Here is a 19,809-nt window from a genome sequence, read left to right as displayed (position 1 = left end):
TTTTTTTTGTATTGCCTAGTATTGCTGGAAAGGGAGAATTGCAGGTAGTAATCCAATTTAGAGTTGTCCATACATATGTTCTTTTTCTGCAATCACCAAAGTAGCAGAAAATAGAGTGATGGCTTCCAGCCCGCAGTATCCCAGCCGTTAAGGTCACTCTGACCACGCCTGGGACTAATGTGCAAGTTGCCTCACCAATTACTATGATTTTCTTCAGCAGCTACTGGAGAGCTCATTTCTCGTCTGGGTGCTCCATTTAGACCAATTCAGTATGGGTAGCCCTTCTGCTAATAAACGTCGCCGACATAGCATGCAATCCTTTGCACCTGGCACTTAAGGTGGTATTTACTGGGGATGCTACTGAGTATAGGTCTACATAAATTTCATACAAATTACCTTTTTAAAAAAAATACGCATGTATTGTCTTTAAAACTTAGCAATCATTCCTATTCCTTGGGAATGAAATCGATCAAAGATAAGGAGTTAAATTTAACTACACCCCTCCCCATGAAATACGTCGTTTGCTTCTGCTGTATAGAACACTATTAATATGATATGCTAAAATTGTTTTTACTTTGATACTAAATAATATTGCTTACCCTTGTTTCGTTTTATTACAGGAACGGTGTATCCATCCTTATCAACAAAAGTTTGTAGCAACTCTTCACCTAAACAGATGGAATACATGACAAATGCAAAAATGGCACTCAATTCCTTTCTCATTGTTTTCACTTTTCCTTCAGGTCCTTAACTGAAAAAAAAAATATGAACACGAAATATTTTATTAGTTTCTCAAACAATAGAGAGTGTACATTTTGAAACTCCTAAAACATATAGAACTCCCCTTATTTGTATTTTACACTTGTGATACTATAATTCTGAACAAAATGGAAGTCCGAGTCAATAACTTTGAGGTAGTGTGGTGTGCTTCTAACTGAAAGTGACGCTGTGCTATCAACATTATGTAAAGCAGCAATTCCAAGTGAGCGAGCACAGTTCTTTTGATACAAAAATGAAATATATTATTCGGGTGCCTAGAAACTTTCGCCGTGCAGCCAATGAGAATCCTGTATCATTTAAAACACTCAATAAATGATGTGATCAGCTTTGACGATTAATGGTATGGTGAGGAAACATGGTGGTAGCAACCACGGAATATCGAAACAAAAAGTTGCAAATACTCCGAGATTATACAAACGCATTTATTGAAGTAAGATAAAAACAGTACGAGAGATTGGTGCGAAGTGATTTAAAATTCACAAAATTTTTCATCGATGTTTACGATTCGCTCAATACAAAGTCCAGATTGTACATAAAATCAAACTAAACTACCGACCACAATGAAAAATATCTCTAGTCCAAATCACTAGGGTTAGGGTGTGCAAGTGTGGACTTTTCTCTTTTAGAGCCAAAAAGGTTTCTGAGAGCAAAAACAAAATATGAAGAAAATTGCCTAAGCTTTTTTTTTAGGTAAACCCTCTGAAACATTCGCCTCTAAGAGTAAACTGCCCTTTTTCGATAGTTTCTAGAGATACCACTCATTCAATAGAGAAGCTAATGAAATACTGACATATATATATTTCTTAGGTACGTAGGAGCCATGAAACAAATAAAACTTCTTGAAAACTCGACTTCCATTTTTTCACGATCATAATATTTCCTTTTCTTCTGTCGTCATTCGAAGATGAAAAGAATTATTCAAAATGAGAAAAATTGTAGTTCAAATATGGAAAAATGCTGTGCTCAAAATATAGTGAATTCACTTCATATTTTAAAGAATTAAATTCCTAGCATTACGGCCCACGAATGACTATAACAGGCTATAGACTAACAAGTAAGGGACCATATGGTTGTCGCGTAAATCAGATGCAGACATACGCCATCTGATTGAGCATGAAAAGATATGGAGAACACATAAATTTAAGGTGCTAAGGGCCATAGGGAGCGGAGTGAGGGAAGAGGAAACATTGAATGTCGGCAAAATTGAAGAAAGTCAGGAATGACGGAAAAAGTTAATTTCTTGCAAACAGGGAAAGAAAGTCAACCAAAAGAAAAAAAAACTAAACATAACAAGGGCATCAAGGACGAAGAAAGATCATAATCAGGGTTGCCATCCGGACCACAGTGTTGCCAGCGCTGCATAACATTGATATGGAAAATATAGCACAGTATAGCAATTCATGCACTAGGAAAAATATTAGTAACACAAAAGACAATTGAAAAGACTCTGTACACGTGCGTAAAAAGGTTTAACGTAGTCGTGAGTGAATATTACACCCGCGTGAATACAAATGGAGGAAAATAGAGAACAGTACGCACCATTTGCAGTTTAATTGCAGTTGACGTGAAGATCACGAATGAATGCGTGGTCAACACACAAACATTTCTCGCAGTGAGCACAGCAGATAAAAGCAAGCTGGTCACACGCGTCTCTGCAGCATTCCTCTGTGAGTCCTTTTTCAAAGCAATATGCGGAAGGTGTTTCAAACTGTCCAGGATGTTCATTGGAGTAGCCACATTTGAGAAACGTAAACGTCAAAACTTGCCTTCGGCAGAACACCGATCATCATCATCATCATGGAACGATGCTCCCAAACACTTTCGTTTCTGTGTTATCATGTGTACCCCCTTCACTTTCATATCTGTATTTGTTCTCCCTCATGTACATTATTCACTCACGACTATCGTTAAACCTATTTACGCACGTGTACAGATTCTTTTCAATTGTCTTTTGTTACTAATATTTTTCCTAGTGCATGAATTGCTATACTGTGCTATATTTTCCATACCAATGTTATGCAACACTGGCAACACTGTGGTCCGGATGGCAACCCTGATTATGATCTTTCTTCGTCCTTGATGCCCTTGTTATGTTTAGTTTCTTTTGGTTGACGTTCTTTCCCTGTTTGCAAGAAATTAACTTTTCCCATCATTCCTGACTTTCTTCAATTTTGCCGACATTCAATGTTTCCTCTTCCCTCACTCCGCTCCCTATGTCCCTTAGCACCTTAAATTTTTGTGTTCTCAATATCTTTTCATGCTCAATCAGATGGCGTATGTCTGCATCTGATTTGCGCGACAACCATATGGTCCCTTACTTGTAAGAATGTTAACATGTATATCCTATAAGCAACATTAACATAATCGAGGGACGTCGGTAGCTCATCGCTCATATTACCGTTATTCTTGACCAGTGTTTGAACTGGAAAAAAAGCAGAGGCTGTATGTTTTATTACGATTTTGACTCGACATACCGGCTATCTAAATGTTGAAATACAGTGAGGGTATGTTGCCTGAAATATTGCATTTCTATTTACATAATGACTGAAAGCCACTGGAGAGTTTCTCTTTACTTAGCGGGAGTGGGGGGCATGGAGAGACTTTGATCCATAGCCAACAACTTTCTAAAAAAATCAAATTAAAAATCCCCTTATGTTGTGTTATACAGAATTATACACGAAAATGCTCAAAAGCCGAGTTTTTATATTACCAATTTTCTTCGGGAAAACTCCCGGACCCCCATATCGAATAAGTTGTATTTTAAAACGCATAAGATCCGCCCCCTACAGCAGACATCCCCTAAATCGGCCCATGCTCAAAACACGACATTTATATGAATCAAGACAAGAAGACACATGCATAACAAAGAAACAATTCAATATGACACATCAAAATATAAACTAGGTGAACTTCTTTGAAGACACCTCATTTTAAAACAAATGGTAGGAACAAGATAACGAAAATGTCCGTGTTGTCAACTTATAAATTATTTCTACATAGGAAATAACATATTTTTAACGTGCAAAGCTATTCGTCAATAATTGTGTACAAAAATGGGCTTGTTAATGGTATTTAGCATCTACTTTCCAATAACGGTATGTTCTAATCATTGGAAAACCAGAGAGGGTATGCCTTCACCACTGAAAAACCAGAGCCAGTATGGCATACAACCGCATACCGTCTCACTTCGACCATTGTCCTTGACTTTCTACCAGAGTTCCCTATCTGTTAATTCAGCTAATTGTTTAATTGCTTCAACACGGAAAATTCTGTCCTACTGAGAATCAAACATGATACTACACGCAAAAAACTTGAAATCATTAACAATGGGGCATATTTTACATCACTTTCTTTAAAAAGGTATTGAAGCTTATTTCCCTATTTTCATTCCTCCTCCTGGAATATTTCCTGCAGAATTATTACGAATCTCTAATTTCAGTGACGATTTATTAGTTATGTTTGAAGTCAGTTGACATGTTCATATACTTTCATAAACGTGTAAGTTGACTACTCTCCTTCGATTCATCATTTTTTTAAAATTGTTAATGTTACAGTAGTGCACGCAGAAACATTTTTAAAAAATCTTTGTTTTATTCCCACGATTATGCCGGCTTGGCTAAAGGAGACGGTGATGATGAGAAATGAAGGAAATGATAGAATGAAAAATTGGGAGGAAACGGGAACCCTGAGAAAACACGCATGCGGTGTTTGTCCACCACAAAGTTCACATGGCGCGAGCTGAGATCAAACCAAGGACCACGTGCACCAAAGGTGAACGCTCTACCTCTTATATTTGAGTAAGCGGCCTGTGTAGCAGTAAGGATATATGAAACGACATACAGCTTAATGTGAAATCCGAACCAAATGAACTCCCAGGAATTCAACCCTGGTCCCCTACGGCAAAGACACGTAAACTATCCACATCGCCACGAGAGAGCTAACGTTACTAAACACTAAGAACAGAAACAGAAACTATTATTAGAGTTAAGAAAAAGTACACAAATCATTGTTAGAAGCTAAGAAGAAATGAACAGAAATCATTATTAGAAAGTAAAAAATAGGAACAAATTATTAACGTGGGTTCCTGTCACCACGGGATAGCGCGTCCTCAGGTTGCGGATCGAGGAGAAGGCCTCTAGATATAGAGGTTAGCTGCGAATATACTGAATAAGCAGTCGCGGACAGCCGACTAGGTGTGGTCCTCCAGCCTGGGGGTTTGGGTAGGGCTAACAACCTCATCCTGTAAAAAAAAAAAAAAAAAAAAAAAAAGCACTTGTTCAGAAATATTCACAAAAGCCTCGGACAAGGACTGATAATTTGGCACGACCTCAGCAAAAGAAAAGGGACATGAGATTTGGAACATGGAATATTAGGAGTCTTTATAGGGCAGGCGCGTTAAAATCCGTAACGAATGAATTAGAGAAATACAGGATGGACGTAGTAGGAGTTCAGGAAGTTAGGTGGGAAGGAAATGGATCTGAGAATTCCGGAAATTTTACGTTCTTTTACGGGGAAGGAAATAAAAATCACCAGTTAGGAACAGGGTTTTTCATTCATAAACGTATATTACCAGCAATTAAACGGGTTGAATTTGTTACTGATAGACTTTCTTTTATTACTATTAAGGGACGGTGGTGTGATATTATTGTTTTAAATGTACATGCCCCAACTGAAGATAAAGATGACGATATAAAAGACAGATTTTACGAAGAAGTGGAACGGATATTTGACCAACTTCCGCGATACCATATGAAGATTCTATTAGGAGATTTCAATGCGAAGGTAGGACGAGAGGATAATTTCAAACCGATTATAGGGAACGAAAGTCTGCATAAGGAAAGTAATAACAACGGTGTTAGACTCGTGAACTTTGCAACATCCAAAAACCTAATCGTGAAAAGTACAAAATTCCCACATCGCGACGTTCATAAATACACTTGGACATCACCAGACGGAAAAGCACACAATCAAATTGATCTCGTTTTAGTAGATAGAAGAAGGCAATCTAGCATAATTAATGTCCGGTCGTTTAGAGGGGCTGATTGTGACACTGACCACTACCTGGTAGCAGCGATAATACGAGAGAGGTTATCGTTGAATAAAGGTAATATTCATTGTCCGAAAACGGAGAGATTCAATTTAAAGAAATTAGAAAAGAGCCAGGTAAGAGAGAAATACCAGATTGAAGTTTCGAATAGATTCTCGGCTTTAGAAGATTCGGAGTGCACTACTTTTGAGGATACCTGGATTGAAATTAGAGATAGCATTAAAATTTCAGCAAAAGAAAAATTGGGACAAGCGGAAATACGTAGGAACAAACCATGGTTCGACGAGGAATGCATAAAACTAGCAGAGAAGAGAAAACAGGCAAAATTACGCTGGCTACAAAATCCGAATGAAATAACTACACAAAAGTTCGCAGATATCAGGCGGGATACTTCCAAAACTTTTAGAACAAAGAAACACGATTTTTTGAAAGCTAAAATTAAGGAACTTGAAGATAATAGTAAAAATAAAAACATCTGGGACATGTATAAGGGAATCAACGAATTTAAGAAAGGCTATCAACCTCGTGCTTATATATTAAAGAAATCTGACGGTACAGTTCTCATTGACACGGATAGCATCTTGAATAGATGGAAAGATTTCTTTGACGATTTGCTTAACACGCAACCAAAAACTAGTGTGAGTGGAGAAAAAGTGATACAGACCGCAGAACCGTATATTCCAGAACCCAACCGAATAGAAGTAGAAACCGCTATAAAGAAATTAAAGAAACACAAATCTCCGGGTGTAGATGAAATTCCGGCTGAGTTAATTTTAGCTGGAGGCGAAAAATTGTGGAACAAGATACACAAACTCATTCTCCTTATCTGGAACAAGGAAGAATTGCCACAAGAGTGGAAAGAATTAATCATTGTTCCAATTCACAAGAAAGGCGACAAAACTGACTGTAATAATTATCGAGGCATTTCTCTTCTGTAAACATCCTATAAAATCCTTTCAAATATTCTGTTAGCAAGACTGACCCCATACGCAGATGAAATTATTGGAGATTATCAGTGCGGATTTAGACGAAATCGATCAACTATCGACCAAATATTTACCATTCGCCAAATACTCGAAAAAAAGTGGGAATACAATACCCCGGTACATCAATTATTTATTGATTTTAGAAAGGCGTACGACTCGGTTAGGAGAGAAACATTATACAACGTTCTTACAGAACTTGGAATACCGAGAAAGCTAATTAGATTAAATAAGATATGTTTAAATGAATCCCAAAGTAAAGTCCGGGTAGGAAAATTTTTGTCTAAGATTTTTCACGTCGAAAATGGCCTGAAACAAGGAGATGCGTTGTCGCCATTATTATTTAACTTCGTTCTGGAATACGCTATAAAAAAAATCAAAGATAGCAACCAGGGCCTAGAGTTGAACGGTATTCACCAGGTTATGGCATATGCTGATGATGTAAATTTAATAGGGGATGATAAGAGAACAATAGAAATAAATGCAGAGATCTTATTAAACGCTTGCAGGGACATGGGTTTAGAAGTAAATGCAGAGAAAACTAAATACATGGAAGTGCGTCGAGACCGGAATACAGCAAATTATGGATGCGTTAAAATATTAAATAATACTTTTGATAAAGTGAATAGTTTCAAATATCTAGGATCAATATTAACAGAGGAAAATCATATTCACGAAGAAATTAAATGTTGACTCAAAGCAGGGAATTCGTGTTACTATTCGGTTCAAAATCTCTTGTCGTCGCGAATTCTGTCGAGGAATTTGAAGCTTAAAATATACAAAACGATAATTATGCCTGTTGTTCTGTATGGCTGCGAAACATGGTCACTTACTCTAAGGGAAGAACATAGACTGAAAGTATTTGAGAACAAAGTATCTGAGACGAATATTCGGACCCAAGAGGAACGGGAATGGGGAATGGCGGAAACTTCATAGCGAGGAACTACATAATTTATATGGTCTACGCAACATTGTTAGGGTCGTAAATGTCTAGGAGGCTTAGGTGGGCGGGTCATGTAGCTAGAATGGAAGAAAGTAGAAACGCTTTCTAAGTCTTGACTGGAAGACCAATCGGAAAACGACCATTAGGAAGACCTAGGCGCAGATGGGAGGACAATATTAAGATGAATCTCGCAGAGATTGGAATACAAAGTAGAAACTGGATGCAGTTAGCTAAGGATAGAAGTCAGTGGAGAGCTTTTGTGAACGCGGCATTGAACCTCCGGGTTCCATAGGCCATAGAATTAGTTAGTTAGTTTTTAAATGGAAAGGAAGACAAATCACGAATAGAGAGTAAGAAATAAGAATAGAAGTCATTATTAGAGACTTTAGAAATAAAACAGAAATCATTAATAGCGGGTAAAGAAAACGAACACAGACGAACACAAAAGAAGAGAAATTACTAATATAGGGTAAAGAAACAGAAACAGAAATCATTATTAATTAGTAATAAAAAAACTGAAATAGTTAATAGAAAATAAGAGAAGAAACGCAAATTCATTATTAAAGAATAATTTTAAAAAGAACAGAAATTATCACTAGAAAGTAAAGAAATAGATCAGAGGTCACTAGTAGAGAATAAAGAAAGAAGAACAGAAATCAGTATTAGAGAATAAAGAAACAGAACCGAAATAATCAATTGAGAGTAAAGAAAGAACAGATATCACTATTAGAAAGTAAAGAAACAGAATAGAAATCACAAATATAGTGTAAACAAAGGAAAACAAATCATTATGACAGAATTAGCAAATAGAAGAGAAATCATTAATATAGAGTAAAGAAAAGAACAGCATGAATCATTCTTAGAAAGAACACAAAAGAACAAAAATCATTAAAGAGCATTAAGAAAAAGAGATGGAGGTACAGTACATTTGAAATAATTTTAAGGCATTACTCGAGCAGACGGTTCCACCAAATTTTCACACATTTATTGTATTTTCCGGTTTCTTTTTGCAGAACACCCTAAATGAGGAGCTACTGTTAAACCGCGAACCAACTTGTGCTAGCTGACCATTAAAAAGCACGAACGCTACCTAACCGAGCGCAGGAGCGTAGCAGGGGAGCCAGAATCTTAGCGACGGGGTGCGCCCGTAGGGAGTACGCGCGTTAGCGACGGGTGTATACGCATAAACAAGGATAGTGAAAAAATACTTTAAAATATGCGTAATAACCGTCTGCTCGAGTGAACCCTATCTTGGATATGGCAAAATGCACCAATGTATTAGAAATGTCAATATTTTCTCCTCAGTTAATTTCGATCCTTCAAAAAAGGTACCTTTCACAGCTGATACATGAGTGTTACACTGTCTTCCTTTCTTACCTTTACGACAGAAAAATTTGTATGTATTGCCTCTGAATTTTTACTTCTTTTCCACACTTCGCAGAGTTGATTTTACGCTTCATCATACCATGATGCTGCAGAAACTTTATTATATAACGCTCTTAACCACAAAATTCTCTGCAATAAAACTGTATGTTTGCATTACATCCATCGCACAGGTCCATGAGTAACGTATGAACTGGAAATTCCCGATGTTTATTTCTACCCTATTTGCATTCTTGTATTCTTCCGCCTTCCGCTTCAGTAAATAGTTACACATACAATACCTTAATTACTATTCAAAATTCATTGCAATATGTTGTGCAATGACAGAAATTACTTATATTAACACTCTCATTCCTTCACGAAAAATGTTTCACATCATATTTCACTTATAAATTTTGTTTTTGATAGAACCGTCTGCTCGAGTGAACCCAATTTTAAATGTTATTGTATCTTGTGAAAATTTGGGAATATGAAGGAGGAAGGGCTCTGATATTGATATCTCTCCCTGGAATTGTAATGTGAAAAAATATTCCTCTTTTTTTATATTTCTTGGCACTTTAACAAAATTTACTCCCGAAAAGTATATTTTTATTGATGAAATGTGGTATTAAAATGAGGTGTCACATGCTATAATTTTCATTTTTCAAACTTCACTTTAATTCAAAATGGCGGATTTCAAGATGGCTGCCGTCAAGAATACCCTTACCGTAACACTTCCCTCTAGGCATAATATGTTTTACTGAAGCTTTTCTCCACTTATTATCATTAATATGCGGGTTAGAAGCGTAGGTAAGGGACTTCCGCACGTAGTAAGTGAACAATTAAATGCCTGTAACTTTTCTCCAAATCAGTGTATCTCAAAACTAGGTTCACCGTTGTCTTCCTGATTAAATTCTAGTCCGAAATTATGTATCATATTACCCTATTCCCATTTTAAAAATTTGACCTTAATTCAAAATGGCGGATTTCAAGATGGCTGCCGTCAAGATCATACCTACCATACAAATTCCCCCTAGGCCTTATATGTATCTACATGGTTATTCTTTCATTAACGCTCCCTTTACAAAGGTTAGTAAGGGACTTCTGCAGTAATCTCTAATAACCACATCACAAATCTTAAAAATTTAAAAAAATAGAAAACATGCACCATGGCAAAAATTTCTGTCATCACAAATAATGCATATATGTCCTCTATCAGCTAGAAAAATTTCATTGAAATCGGAGCCGGACAATTGGGAGATGTCCCTTGTAAGTTTTTATGTCTACTGGAAGTAACCTATACATTTTAAATCAAGTGACGTAACCATGTGTAATTTTTACAATGCTTCTAATTATTCCCCTTGAAAGGCAAAATTTTCAGTTTCCAGATTCTGTCTTTTACTTGTATAGCAAGTCCTTTATTTGTAGCACATTTAAAGTTTCCCTGTCTACAGTAAGTACCCTATAGGGTTTTAATCAAGTCACGTAATTTTGGCCTTCCTTTTTATTTTTCTCCTTGGAGGGTAAATTTTCTAGTTTTCAGATTCTTTTCCTTTATTTTATCATAAATCCTACACTTGTGCCAAATTCTGAATGTACATGTTTACAAGAAGTACCCTATAGATTTTTGACGTAATTTTGGCCTCGCCCGTATTTTTCTACCTTGGAGGGAGAAATTTTTCAGCTTTCTCTCTCTCTCTTGCTTTCCTTTTATCTGTATCACCAATCGTACATATGTGTCACATTTCATGTTTCTATGCCTACAAGAAGTATCCAATAGCTTTTGAATCAAGTGAATTAAGTTTGGCTGACCCCTATTTTCCCTTTAGAGGGGGAAGTTTGTAATTTTCGGTATTTTTTCTTTGCTTGTATCACAAATTTTACTTTTGTGCCAAATTTTAAGTTTCCATGTCTGCAGAAAGTGCCACGTAGGTTTTGATAAATGAGTGAGTGTCAAAATTTTAGAGTTTTGGGGGATTTCATGACCCTCTTTCTTTTAAATGGTTGGGAATAAAACATTTAATATTTATAAAGGACATGGCCTGATTCAGGTTAATTTTCGTTGCACATCTTACTGACAAGGGAAATTATGGATGTTCGAAAAATGTTTGTAATATATTAGAACTTGGCTTGGCGCACTGTTATGTGTCTTGATCTTACCTACTTGGAGCGCTCTGTGTTACAACTTGCCTTTAGGTCTGATTGAGAAGACAGTTATTTCATTAACTAACGCAGCTTGTGTTTCAATATGAAGTAGCAACCAAAATAAATTGCCAGAGAATGCGCGAGTATACAGCACGTATGAACCCTGCGGGAACGCAATAAAGATTGCAAAGAGTTACATCATCCAAACACACTAGTTTGTCGTGAACGGAATTATCATAAATCGTATCACCGGGAAGGCCCCCATGACGGATACAGCTCGTGAACTTGTTTCATGAAATCCACTTGTTTCCACTTTAAGTGGTTGCTGTTAAGTATGAAGAGAAATAGGACGTAAAATTGTTTAATAATAATAATAATAATAATAATAATAATAATAATAATAATAATAATAATAATAATAATAATAATAATAATAATAATAAATGGTATGCGAAAATTGATAAATCGTGTGTAGTGCAATCACAAGGAAATACTCGTGATGTGAAACCACTGAAACAATGCAGTCTCCAGTGTGACATAAAGAAGAATGCTTCTGCGTGTTCGATTTCTGAAAGACCTGGTATAAGTGATTCTCAAGAAATGCCAATTTGTGACAAAGTTCCTATTAGATTTTCACAAAAAGGGAATTTTGTTTAACAAATAACATGAATTCTTAAACATGAAGTCACTCAAAAGAAGAAGGAATAAAAACGCGTACTTTGTATAGTAGGTGATTGATGATTGGATTGGATTTTGAGTTTAACGTCCCGTTCAGTAATGAGCGTTTATGAGACGTGGACCTACAGCTTAACGTGAGATTCGAACCACATGAGCACCCGCCGGAAATCGAACTCGGGTCTTTCGCGTCAAAGGCGTGTGCTCTATCCACATATCCACTAGAATAGCTCTCGACGATTAATAATGTAGATGAGATATTGTTAGATTTAATCGTATGTAAATTGCTGAAACCCATGAACACCACAAAAGGATTTTGTTTTAACACAAAGCTTGTAATGTGTATTAACTGATTCCTTGAGCTTGAATGGAAGACACCACGTAAACATGAGATAACTTCACTTCTTAATGTATTCCAATTCAATATTAATTAAGTCTTCGGTTGTTATTAAAGACATAGATTAGTGTTGTATAAATAAAGAAGAAAAGCTGCTCGGTTACTGTAATGTTCAATATGGCATGATTGTAGGGTTTTACTTTATTCAGATATTTGTTGCTGGAGAAAGTACAGTACATTGAAAAACTTAAATTGTCTCATTTCAATTTAGATATCTTCAATAGAGAATAACTCAACCTCTGAGGAAGATTGAAAAGTATTTGTAAATGTCAGTAATATTTGTTACGATATGTGTAACGTTTCTTGTTACGAAGATGTTACTGTTTTTCTAAAGACAAAGGTTTCTATTCAGAGAAACTTTTTTTAAAATTTGTATATTTTTTTACATTATGAAAAATATCATGCTCGCTTCAAATGACAAAGCAGTAAAGCACGTAAATTATCTTTTTCATCTCGTTCTCCAGAATTCTTGTTAATGCACGTAGCGTTCGTTTCTTACATGATGTTTCATCTTCGGTATGTCATTAAAATATAAAACCAAGGTCATGAGCACCCTCCCTGTTGGTCTAATGTCTAGACCAGTGGTTCTCAAACTTGTTGTTACTGCGACCCACATTAAATAGTAAGAAAGTATTTTGTGGCCCACCTACTTTTATTCAAATACATACTGACATTCTACGTAATGGTGGTGGTGTATTTCAAAGCAATTAAATTTTGTAAATCATATCTCTTAATTCCAGTTCAATCAATAACAGGCCGAACGACTGATTAACATGAAATTTATTTGGGGACGTTGTGAATATCCGAGCGACCACGATTGTTACAAAGTAGAGTTTGATGATTAAATATTAATAAATAAAAATTTAGTTGGTTTCTTTTATGCCTATCGCAAATATCTCACTTTCAAATTAAATTGCAATGTAAATTTATGAGTATAGTGGCCCTGTCGGTACAAGAATATCAGTCGGTGACGAACGAGGGAGTGTAATGTAAATTCTTTCTCAGTAATTGTATCATATGAAATTGTACACAGGTGGAAAAGGTTAAAATGTTGCCATAGAAAGGAACACAGATCTAACACTACTCCCGACCAATACCCTACTCAGCTCATTCACTATCTTTTCATTCTAACCCAGCATCTCTACTGACTGTATAGTAGGAGAGGGCTATGACCACTTAGTTTTCATCTCAATAACAAACGCTTCCAATTTTCGTTTTCTGAATAATACTTCATAACATATGATTCTGCATCAAAATAAAATGTTCACAATTAAAAGGAAAAGCTTCTCGCGACCCACTAAGAAACGATCCGCGACCCACACTTTGAGAAACACTGGTCTAGCCCGTGTGCTTTGGTGAACATTGTTCCGAGTTCCATTTCCGGTAAGAAAGTACAAAAATTTAATTTCACAATCATTCACTTCTCTTAAATCTAAATCTACGCTCACTCGGTCCTGTACGTAGGCCCTACATAGTAATAGCATAAAAGAATCGTAAGGATAATTCATAAAAGTAAGCAATTTTCTTCTCTGCCTTGCAAGACTTTTTTTCTGTAAATTTACAGGATTCTGCTGCCATTCCATTACTGTTTAACCTAGTGTAACGCAAGAAATAGTTAAGGGGCCGCGGTGGCTCAGTGGTAGAATGTTCACCTCTGGTGCATGGGATCCCTGATTCAAACCCAAGTTGCGCCAAGTGGACTTTGCGGTGGAAAAACACCATGTGTGTGGGTTTCCTCCGAGTTCTCCCGTTTCCTCCCACTTTTTTCATTCCAGCATTTCATTCATTTCTTATCATCACCGTCTCCTTTAGCCTAGCCTGCATAACCGTGGGACGTAAAACTCAAAGATTTCATTTCATTTTCTTTTGCAAGAAATAGTTAATATTAAAATAATTGGCACTTAAGCTAATATTACGATAAAACACTTTTTAATTTCAACCAATTATAGGGTAGTCCAGTGGTTCTCAGCCGATGTGTCGCGACACATTGGTGTGTTACGAAGACACCTAAAGTGTGTGGCGAAATTTTAGAATTTAAAAATCATGAAGAATTTAATAATAATTAATGAAAATCGAGAAAGACTGTACCAGTCAGCGTCTTCAGCGGCAGCAATGATGCTCGGTGCTATATAGAGTCATTATAAATACTAATAGGTTTCAGTATTATAATAAGACATTATTATTATTATTATTATTATTATTATTATTATTATTATTATTATTTATAATAATAATAATATCAAACAAGTGTGGGGCGATGTCTGGAAGTTCACTAAAGTGTGTCGTCAGTCAAGAAAGGTTGAGAACCACTGGGGTAGTTACTGCTTTTGGTTGTAATTGAATAACGCCACGAAAGAACTTTTCCTTGTGATTCATAATAGCTTTGGGCTTAAATTCTAATAGTAAATTATCTTAACTACCCTTACCTTGCTATCTTGTGGAATTTGCACACTTCACGATGGAAACCGTGACTCGTAGCTTCTCACCTTCTCCTATACAACGTAACAAACTGCAGAAAACGAAAACCGTGAGGAATTTTTTTGTACTTTATAAAGCCTAAACTTGGAAGTATAAAGCCAGCAACTAACCTATGAACACTCAATAACAAGAATGTATTCATCAATTTGCATTTCAACGTAGGCACGAGGATAGCAACTTCCTCGCCGTTGGATGCTATGCCTCCGGCGTTTTGATGGGTTTGGCGAGGTCAACGTATACGCATTTCATTGCCTTCATTTCGAGGAGGAAAATAATGTGAATAATTCCGTTTGGTAATCCATCCACAATAATAATAATAATAATAATAAGTAAATTTATCTTTATTCGGCGGGAAGCAGGTCGCTTTTATCAGTAGTATGTTGATACTTTTGTTAATTTTAATAACATTGAATAGAAAAATCGCCATCATTTGTGTTTTGGCATCGCTGGTTTTGTACTTGCTGAAAGCTGACAAGAAAGATTCGACTTAATATACGCTTCAATTAAAATGCAGTATTGATATTCACGTTATCTTACAAACTATTCGCTTTAGAAATGCATCAGTACGCGAAGCCTTATAGCACGCTGTCTGTCCGTCCGTCTATCTGTTGGTAGGAATCAGTGCAAAAATTGTAGAGATAGGGAATTTATTTAAAAAATGGATTCAGTTTCATAAGAATAAATTCCATCTCTCCCATTAACCCTCCATTTAAACCAGAAGTGGTAGAAAGCAGCAATTTCCGGTTACAACGTTGTTGCTCATGGAGTTATTGTAGGTTACAGTTGTTGTAAGCTACAGGTAATTCAAAGGAAGTTGGCTCTTCGAATTCACTTAGTATTTTTTTATAAACCGTAAGACGGGGTTACTTTGCACATCAGGGGTTACTTTCCACAAAACATGAAAAGAGTTGCACAGTCCTCTGTCGGTAAAACCATGAACTGTAAAGAGAAAGTTTCGACTGCCACCGTAAGATACAACATCTATTAACCGTGTGCATCAACGAAGTGTAAACGAGCGTTCACTCAAACGAGTTCAACATTAAACTTTCAAGTTTAAACGTGGTTCCAGGACTTTTGTTGCACCATTGAAAGTTGAAGTTCAGTACATCTCGTTTAAGTAAATTTCGGTCAATTTGTAAAATCGAGTTTCAATTATCGTAATAGTGATGGAAAACATAATGAAACCACGAGCAGAAAAAAAAATAAAATAAAAAATAAAAATTCAAGAAATATATTGTAATTTCATTAGTGGAAAAATGCAAAGACATTATTGAATGTAAACAGACTGACTTAGATCAACGAAGTTTAAACCGCCAAATTCGGCCGTTCAAGCTAAAACCAAGTTTATTCACCATTTGACCGAGGTGGCTTCAAAATTTGAATAGCCAAAAAATTATATCATGTAATTATGTAGTTTAAAGTAAATATCTTAAAAACCGTTAAAGCAATCAAAACAAAAGCTGCACAATATAATGAGAACAAAATACCCTATCGAAAGCCATAAACAGTGTTTTCATAGGTGAAGCTGTGTTGCCAACTCAGAATAAAATATTTTAAAATAAATACCACCATATACAAGTGTGTACAAATTTAAAATTCACTATTATCACTAAATATGACAGTGAAGTGTATTGGTACAGTGTTGCACACTATTGGAGCTAGGTATGCTGAAAATGTGCAATGGAGAAGTCTGATATGTTGCAACAGGTGGTTATAAAGGAATCTGGGTCTCTACTATGAATTTAGTTCAAATGCATAACGCAGATAGTATAACATTGAAAAATGTCAGCAGTGTCATAAAATATTGATGCATTTGAAAAACGAAATCGAGTGATTCCATTATTACGTTCTGCGTCACTTCCGAAGCTATATAGGAGTGCAAAGTGGGGTCCGAATCACTATGAAAGAGAAAGATAACAATGAAATGTAAGTTGAAAAGTACAACAAAAACATGTCCGAGGCGGGATTGGAACCCGCGATGCCTAATATGTCGGTTATCTAGCCTTCTAGACCACACCGCTATCCGGTCCGAACGAAATAAGTTAGTAGTAAAATAACCATATTTCCATTGTGAATATGGTAATATTACAGTGTATAAACATAATCATATGGTATGTAGGAGAAGAAGTAAAAGAATATGTTACTTAACACTAAAGACCAACCAAGAAAGTACTCTTCCAAATATTGATAAAATAACCTGGAGAACCAGTTTACAGAATTAGAAAAAACACGTTTCTTTCCTCAAGTGTATCATTTTGTTTTCGCAAGTTGTCTGCTTTTTCATCGGAGCTACAGAAGTATATTGCAAAATTCTCACATTTTTTAAATGCATTCCTTTATTATCCTTTGTTTCCACATATCACACTTCTCCATTGTACATTTTTGACACATGTAGCTCCAACAGTGTGCAACACTGTACCACTACACTTCACTGTCATGTTTAGTACTAATAGTGCATTTAAAATTTGTGCACACTTGTATATGGTGCTATTTATACTAAAATATTTTTATACTGAGTTGGAACACTGCTTCACCTATGAAAACCCTGTTTATGGTTTTCGAGAGGGCATTTCGTTTTCATTATATTGTGCAACTTTTGTTTTGATTGCTTTAGCGGTTTTCAAGATATTTACTTTAAACTACATAATTCCATGATATAATTTTTTGGCTATTCAAATTTTGAAGACCCCTAGCTCCAATCCTTCTGGTCCATAGCACCACACGTTGGCCGCCATGTGCATAATTCTGATGCACAAATAGTGGGGTGCAAAATACTCCGAAATATGGCTTGGCGGCTAACGTGTTAAATTTTGCTCATGGTTCATTTCTCATTATGCACTATCAGATTTGGTATGTGGCAATCAGATTTTAGCGACAACTTGTGGGATCCTCCCGTGTTCGATAGAAAATTACTACTGCTGGTAGGCCTACCTCCTGCCTTCTAATTTTAGGAGAATTTCCTATTTAGGTAGATGCCGGAATGGATTTCTTGTTTGAAAATAAATTAAGAACAGTGGCTTATCCAGAAAATTAGTTCGAGATGAGCTTTACTCAGAAAAGCTTAGTTCTTTTTAGAAATTACTAGACTTTTGGGGAAACTTGAAGCTTATTCGCAAACGAATGACGAACATTAGATTAAAAAAAAAAAAAAGAAAAGAAAAAATCATGCAATTTGGGTGGGCTTCACCCTCAAAGCCCCAAACCTCATAAATATTCTACTGATTACGTTTGGGATGATATTCTTGGACATAGATAAAGAGCAACCAAGGCAAATCAGTTCAAGTAGATTTTTTCTGTTCCTGAGTTCGCATTTTTGTGGGGCATATGCAGGGATGTAGCCAGCAGGTTTATATAGAAGGGGCCCATCGTTTTCGAAGGGAGGCCAGCTACAATGGACAACTCCCTCCCCCAAAAAAGTCTTGTAGCTAGTGCTTTTGAGGCCTGAAAAACCAGAAAATGTTGGTTTCCTCCCGGAAAACTAAAAACACTGTTTTCTTTTGTGGCGATCAACTTACAATATTGTACTTTTAATTCTAAGAAAATATTAATAAAGTTCCCAACTCAAATTTAAGAATACCAAAGAGAATTGCTAATAGAACAATTTCAAAAACAAAATGAATTTATAGTAAACATAAACTATTCATCGATATTTTACTCGTATTAAAATTAATTAGAAAACTAATTATGGAACATCACAGGAAACGTACTAATTAGGAAGCATCATAGATGGTGAGTGTATTCTCGCCAATATTCTCGCAAAAATTCCGCAATATTAACGCGTTAGCCTTAAAAATAATGGGTTAAGAGTAAAGCGATTGTTATAATACTTAGATTTTCTCCAATATTCTCAATTTAGAGTACGTTATTCAACGACCTTTCAATAAGACAAAGTAGCTAATAAGCTAATTCGAATAAGCTTAATTCAACTGTAAGACCGTAAGGTGAAGACAACAATTATTATTATTATTATTATTATTATTATTATTATTATTATTATTATTATTATTATTATTATTATTATTATTATTATTATTATTTTGATAGTGGTACTGTTAGAAGGACACAAGGTAGAAATTATATATTATTATTATTTTAACATAGTTGGATGTACAAAGTATATGTATATTATTATTATTGTTATTAGTATTAATGCATGACAACTTCTTAAAACTCTCTCAGCGAATATTTCGAATGGTACTGCTTGTTCTGTCTAATTGGAATCAGTGTTGCCACAATCCTCGGTCTGGAGTGGGCTGAAAAATAGTACCAAATTGAGACAAAAAGGACTGAATTCATTATTTTGTATCAGTGTAATACATGGTTCTATAACACGAAACTAAAAGAGGTAAAGTTCTAAAACACACACACCCTCTGCCAAGTCCAAATCAAGAAAGTGCTCTTTTTAAAAATTATTTTTTAAAAACATCCAAATAGCAGGACCCAGTGATATAACAATGGCCTTTGGCGCCCCTAAGCAAAATACCTAGTGGCGCCCCCTCACCAATTTAATAGACCAATGTATGACCATCTGTAACTTACGCGTATGCGCCACATCCCACATTTGACTAGCTTTGGGCAGTGTTGCCAATATGAAATTTTTCTTTCCGCTAAAACGGCTAAAAATTCGCTAACTGCAAAAAAAAAGTTATCACGTCGTTGAGATTAGAGCCTAAATAAGTCAGTATCGTCCTCATCCATTTAACACTACATCATCTCAGTCAACATCAGGAGCGGACGAAGGCAAAATTTTCACCCTGTCAATGAGTCTTCCCCCCCCCCCCACACACCTAGTCGTAGCCTATATTTTACATTTTATTACAGTGATGTTAGAAAATTTATTTTCGGGTGCTCGTTTGGGCGCCCCTGACGTTAGCGTCCTGGGCAGTTGCCCGGTTTGCCCAACCTTTGGTGCTTGGAGAATTTGTCGTTATTGCTGAAAGCTTGTTGCGCAGGGGAATTTTATTTATAGTTAGTAAGCTCAGTACATGTAATATAGGAC

The 19,809-nt window shown here is 35.9% G+C and overlaps 1 protein-coding gene across 2 annotated transcripts in view; it reads right to left on the bottom strand.

Moving 5' to 3' along the window:
- LOC145681522 (hemolymph lipopolysaccharide-binding protein-like) overlaps positions 1 to 19,809 on the bottom strand; it is a 77,903-nt gene that overhangs the window by 39,359 nt on the left and 18,735 nt on the right. The window contains exons 1-2 of one of the 2 annotated variants that reach the window (XM_081753167.1): positions 14,759 to 15,003; positions 600 to 751 (exon numbers count right to left, since the gene is read on the bottom strand). In XM_081753167.1, coding sequence (XP_081609293.1) covers positions 600 to 723 — 124 coding nt within the window. In that variant the 5' untranslated portion in view covers positions 724 to 751; positions 14,759 to 15,003. Of the gene's footprint in view, positions 1 to 599; positions 752 to 14,758; positions 15,004 to 19,809 lie in introns of those variants that run through there. The other variant, XM_081753166.1, reaches the window with a different exon arrangement.

The sequence above is a fragment of the Thermobia domestica genome, chromosome 3, assembly GCF_964235325.1.
Source record: "Thermobia domestica chromosome 3, izTheDome1.hap1.1, whole genome shotgun sequence".
In the NCBI taxonomy this organism is placed as follows: domain Eukaryota; kingdom Metazoa; phylum Arthropoda; class Insecta; order Zygentoma; family Lepismatidae; genus Thermobia; species Thermobia domestica.
This window is presented reverse-complemented; position numbering and strand designations above follow the sequence as displayed.